This window comes from Carlito syrichta, unplaced genomic scaffold (genome assembly GCF_000164805.1).
Source record: "Carlito syrichta isolate Samal-C Ts95f unplaced genomic scaffold, Tarsius_syrichta-2.0.1 Scaffold288197, whole genome shotgun sequence".
Classification (NCBI taxonomy): Eukaryota; Metazoa; Chordata; class Mammalia; order Primates; family Tarsiidae; genus Carlito; species Carlito syrichta.
The window spans coordinates 36,362-40,710 of NW_007232293.1; the positions used below are offsets into that span (position 1 = coordinate 36,362).

At 56.8% G+C, this 4,349-nt stretch overlaps 1 protein-coding gene across 1 annotated transcript in view; it reads right to left on the minus strand.

Annotated features, from left to right (window-relative positions):
• Positions 1-4,349, minus strand: part of SLC25A18 (solute carrier family 25 member 18) — an 11,881-nt gene that overhangs the window by 4,165 nt on the left and 3,367 nt on the right. The window contains exons 3-6 of the mRNA XM_021710159.1: positions 4,068-4,123; positions 2,612-2,702; positions 1,168-1,286; positions 457-479 (exon numbers count right to left, since the gene is read on the minus strand). Of these exons, the coding sequence (XP_021565834.1) occupies positions 457-479; positions 1,168-1,286; positions 2,612-2,702; positions 4,068-4,123 (289 nt within the window). The remainder of the gene's footprint in view (positions 1-456; positions 480-1,167; positions 1,287-2,611; positions 2,703-4,067; positions 4,124-4,349) is intronic.

Below are 4,349 nucleotides of genomic sequence, written 5' to 3' on the forward strand. Positions count from 1 at the left end.
CAGCCTCGACCCGCTGGGCTCCGGCGATCCTTCCGCCTCAGCCTTCCGAGGAGCTGGAACTACAGGCGCGCGCTACCACGCCCGGCTGATTTTTGGATTTATTGTGGAGACGAGGTCTTGCCAAATTGCCTGGGCTGGTCTCAAACCCACAAGCTCAGTCAATCCACTCGCCTTGGCCTCCCAAAGTGCTGGGATTACAGGCTGGGCCACTGAGCCCGGCCTAATTTTTTTGATTTATTGTAGAGACGAGGTCTCAGCCATGTTGCCCAGGCTGATCTCGAATCCCTGGGCTCAGGCAATCCTCTCATCTCTGCCTCCCAAAGTGCTGGGATTACAGGCGTGAGCCACTATGTCTGGCCTTTTTTGTGGGGCGGGGGGGGCAAGGTCTCACTACGTTGCCCAGACTGGCTGGGCCTCTCGATCCTCCCACCTCAGCCCCCAGGTTCACCACCAGACCTGGCTGCTACCACTCCCTGTTTCTGAGAGGACCAGGACCCAGAAAGGGCCCAAGTTCTCCTCCAGGGAAAACCAAAGTCATTGGGGTGTTTCAGCTGGGCACGGTGGCTCACAGCTGTCATCCCAGCACTTTGGGAGGCCGAGGTGAGAGGATTGCCTGAGCCCGGGGGTTCGAGAGCCGCCTGGGCAACATGACGAGACGTCATCTCTATGATAAGTGAAAAAATTAGCCAGGCATGGTGGCATGCGCCTGTAGTTCCAGCTCCTTGGAAGGCTGAGGCGGAAGGATTGCCGGAGCCCAGCAGGTCGAGGCTGTGGTGGCCGGGAGCGGCCACTGCACTCCAGCCTGGGCAACAGAGCGAGACTCCAAATCAGAAAAAAAAAATCAGGGTGCTTCTCTCCTGCCCTCTGCGGCCTTCCCACTAAAAGCCTGCTTCTGGAGCATGAAATGCCTAATGGCTAACGTGTTTAGGGCGCGGCCATGGGCAGTCCTTGAAATCCTTAGGAACTCAAGCCTAAGGCCAAGGAACCCCGACAGACGCGTTTGGTGTCGTGCACCTGCCGCTCTCGGACCAGGACTCTGTGCCTGCTGATTGTTCTGGAGTCGGCAGTGTTGGGAGGGGACCCCGTAAGGAAAGGCTCCTGCGGCCTGGAAAGCCGGGATGTGACCTCCTCTAGTCCCAGCCCCTGCGGTGTCAGGACGGGCCTCACCCGAGCGTCCGGCATCCTGCAGCTGAATCTTGAGCATTTCCATGGGGCAGGTCACCACCACCTGGCACATCCCAGCGCCGCAGCCGGCCAGCATCTCCATCCTCAGGTTCCGCCGAGTCCTGTGGGGTTGCGAGTTGGGACCTTCCACCACAGGCCGGTCCTGCGCCCTCCCCCGAGAGATGGAACTTTCCATGGTGGCATTGAGCCCTGTCGCCTTTGGCTACCACCACCCGGCCGGGTGAGTCATCACCTGTCCCTCAGGCTCAGTCTCTGACAAACAGGGGACTACATTCATTCATTCAGTCATTCATTTTTTGAGTGGGGTCTTGCTCTGTTGCCCAGTTCACAGTACACCAGAGCCTCAAACCTCCTGGGCTCAGGTGATCCTCCTGAGGATCTTGTCTTCAATAAAATAAAATTAGCCAGGCGTGGTGGTGCATGCCTGTAGTTCCAGCTACTTGGAAGACTGAGGCGGAAGGATTCCCGGCGCCCAGCAGGTCAAGGCCACAGTGGCCGAGACGGTGCCACTGCACTCCAGCCTGGGGGACAGAGTGAGACTCCGACTCAAAAAATTAAATAAAACATAAAAATAAAACGAAACAAAGCCTGCTGGGAAGGCAGGACTGCACAGAAGTTGAAGACAGTGACAATGAAACTGTCTCAGTTTCTGTCTCCAAGAAACTCTCTTGGATTCTCCCCGAGACCACCCTGAAGCAATATCACTGGGGGATGGGAACAGGGTGGGGGTTGGGGGGAGACCCAGAGAGAACCAGGAAATGTTTGGGTGCTTTTTATTTTATTTTATCTTATTTTATTTAATTTATTTATTCATTGATTGATTGAGTTGGAGTCTCACCCTGTCCCCCAGGCTGGAGTGCGGTGGCACGCTCACGGCCACCGCAGCCTCGACCTGCTGGGCTCGGGCGCTCTTTCTGCCTCAGTCTTCCAAGTAGCTGGAACCACAGACATGCGCCAACGTGCCCGGTTTATTTCTTTTATTTATTGTAGAGACGAGGTCTTGCCGGGTTACCCAGGCTGGTCTGGAACCCCCGGGCTCAGGCAATCCTCTCCCCTCGGCCTCCCAAAGTGCTGGGATGACAGGCGGAGCCACCGAGCCTGGCCTGGGCTGATTTTTAAAGGTTCTTCAGGGGGCTGATGACTAAATCTGTGTATATATTCTATATATTATCGATCTGCCTACCTACCTACCTACCTCATTTCCAAATGATACTAGCTCCTTCGATCTATCTACTTATCCATCTATCACTTCCTAATCATACCAACTCATTCTCTCCCCTTCCTCTCCCTAACCCTCAGCCACAGGTGTGCCCATATGTATATACATGCAGACGGGTAAACTGAGGCACATTTCAATCCTCTCCCTGCCATCTCTCCCCCAAACACAGACACACAGTGAAGGGTCTCTGTGTCCCCCGCGCCGTACCCATCTTCCATGAGCAGCTGCCGGAAGAAGTCATTGGCCGCCAGCTTGATGGCCTTCTCCGGCGTGACCAGGGTCAGGTTCACCGCAGCCCCTGGCAGTGAAGACAAAGGTTTGGCGTGAGGCCATCCCGAAGTGGCAATGCCCCGAGTCTGCCACTCAGCCCCAGCCAGGCTCGTCTTGGGGGAAAGGGGGTCTCGAGGGGTGAGGGCGGGCCCCGTGGCCTGTTTTACTGAAACACGTGTTCCTTTCTTTTCTTTTCTGAGCCACGGTCTCACTGTGTTGCCCCAGCTGGAGTGCAGTGGCACAATGCTAACCGGCCACAGCCTCAACCTCCCAGGTTCAAGTGATCCTCCTGCCTCAGCCTCCCAAGTAGCTGGGACTACAGGTCTGCGCCACCACGCCTGGCTGATTTTTTTGATTGACTGTAGTGACAAGGTCTCACCATGTTGCCCAGACTCATCTCAAACCCCTGGGCTCAGACAAACCTCTCGCCTCTGGCTCCCAAATTGCTGGGATGACAGGCGTGAGCCATTGCGCCGGCTCACATTTTCTTTTCTTTTCTTTTCTTTTCTTTTCTTTTTTTTTGAGTTGAAGTCTCACTCTGTCACCCAGGCTGAAGGGCAGTGGCACGTTCACGGCCACCGCAGCCTCGGCCCGCCGGGCTCAGACGATCCTTCTACCTCAGCCTTCCAAGGAGCTGGAACTACAAGTGTGTGCCACCACGCCCGGCTAATTTTTGATTTATTGTAGATACGTGGTCTCGCCATGTTGCCCGGGCTGGTCTCAAACCTGTGGGCTCAGGCAATCCTCTCGCCTCCACTTCCCAAAATGCTGGAATTGCAGATGTGAGCCACCGCGCCTGGCTTAAATTTTTTTAGGTAGTCTTTTTTTTTTGAGTTGAAGTCTCACTCTGGCGCCCAGACTGGAGTGCAGGGGCCGCTCCCGGCCACCGCCGCCTCGACCTGCTGGGCTCCGGCGATCCTTCCGCCTCAGCCTTCCAAGTGGCAGGAACTACAGGTGCGCGCCACCATACCCGGCTAATTTTTGATTTATTTGTAGATACGTGGTCTCACCATGTTGCCCAGGTCAGTCTCAAACCTCTTGCCTCCGCCTCCCAAAGTGCTGGGATGCCAGGCGTGAGCCTCCGCGCTTGGCTTCCCTGGCTCTTAACATCCCACGTGAGCAGCCGTGTGCTGGGACTCGGGCTCCCCGGTGGCTCCTGGGTCTCCGGAGGCCTGGCGACACACGGCTGCCTCCACCCCCACCCATGAACGCAGACTAGGGAGAAGCTAAGTGTCCTGACCTACCCGGCATTCACAATCCCAACCCCGACGCCCCCGGATGGAAGGAACCCCGATGCCCAGCGTCCCCTCAGCTGGGCGCCTCTGAGGCCTCCGCACCACACTGGCTACCTCCAGGAAGCCCACCAGCCTCCCCGGGATGCCCAGATGCCCACCTCGGTACATGCCCAGAATGCCCTCTGCCCGCGCCGTCTTCCTCAGGCAATCTATCCTGCAAGCAGAGGCCAGAAGGGGGGTCAGCGGGGAGCCCCTCTGCTCCCTCAGCTTCCTCTGTGCCCTGATCTTTTTTTTTTTTTTTTTTTTTTTTTAGTTGGAGTCTCACTGTCGCCCAGACTTGAGGGCAGTGGCCGCTCCTGGCCACCACAGCCTTGACCTGCTGGGCTCCGGCGATCCTTCCACCTCAGCCTTCTGAGTAGCCGGAATTACAGGCGCGCGCC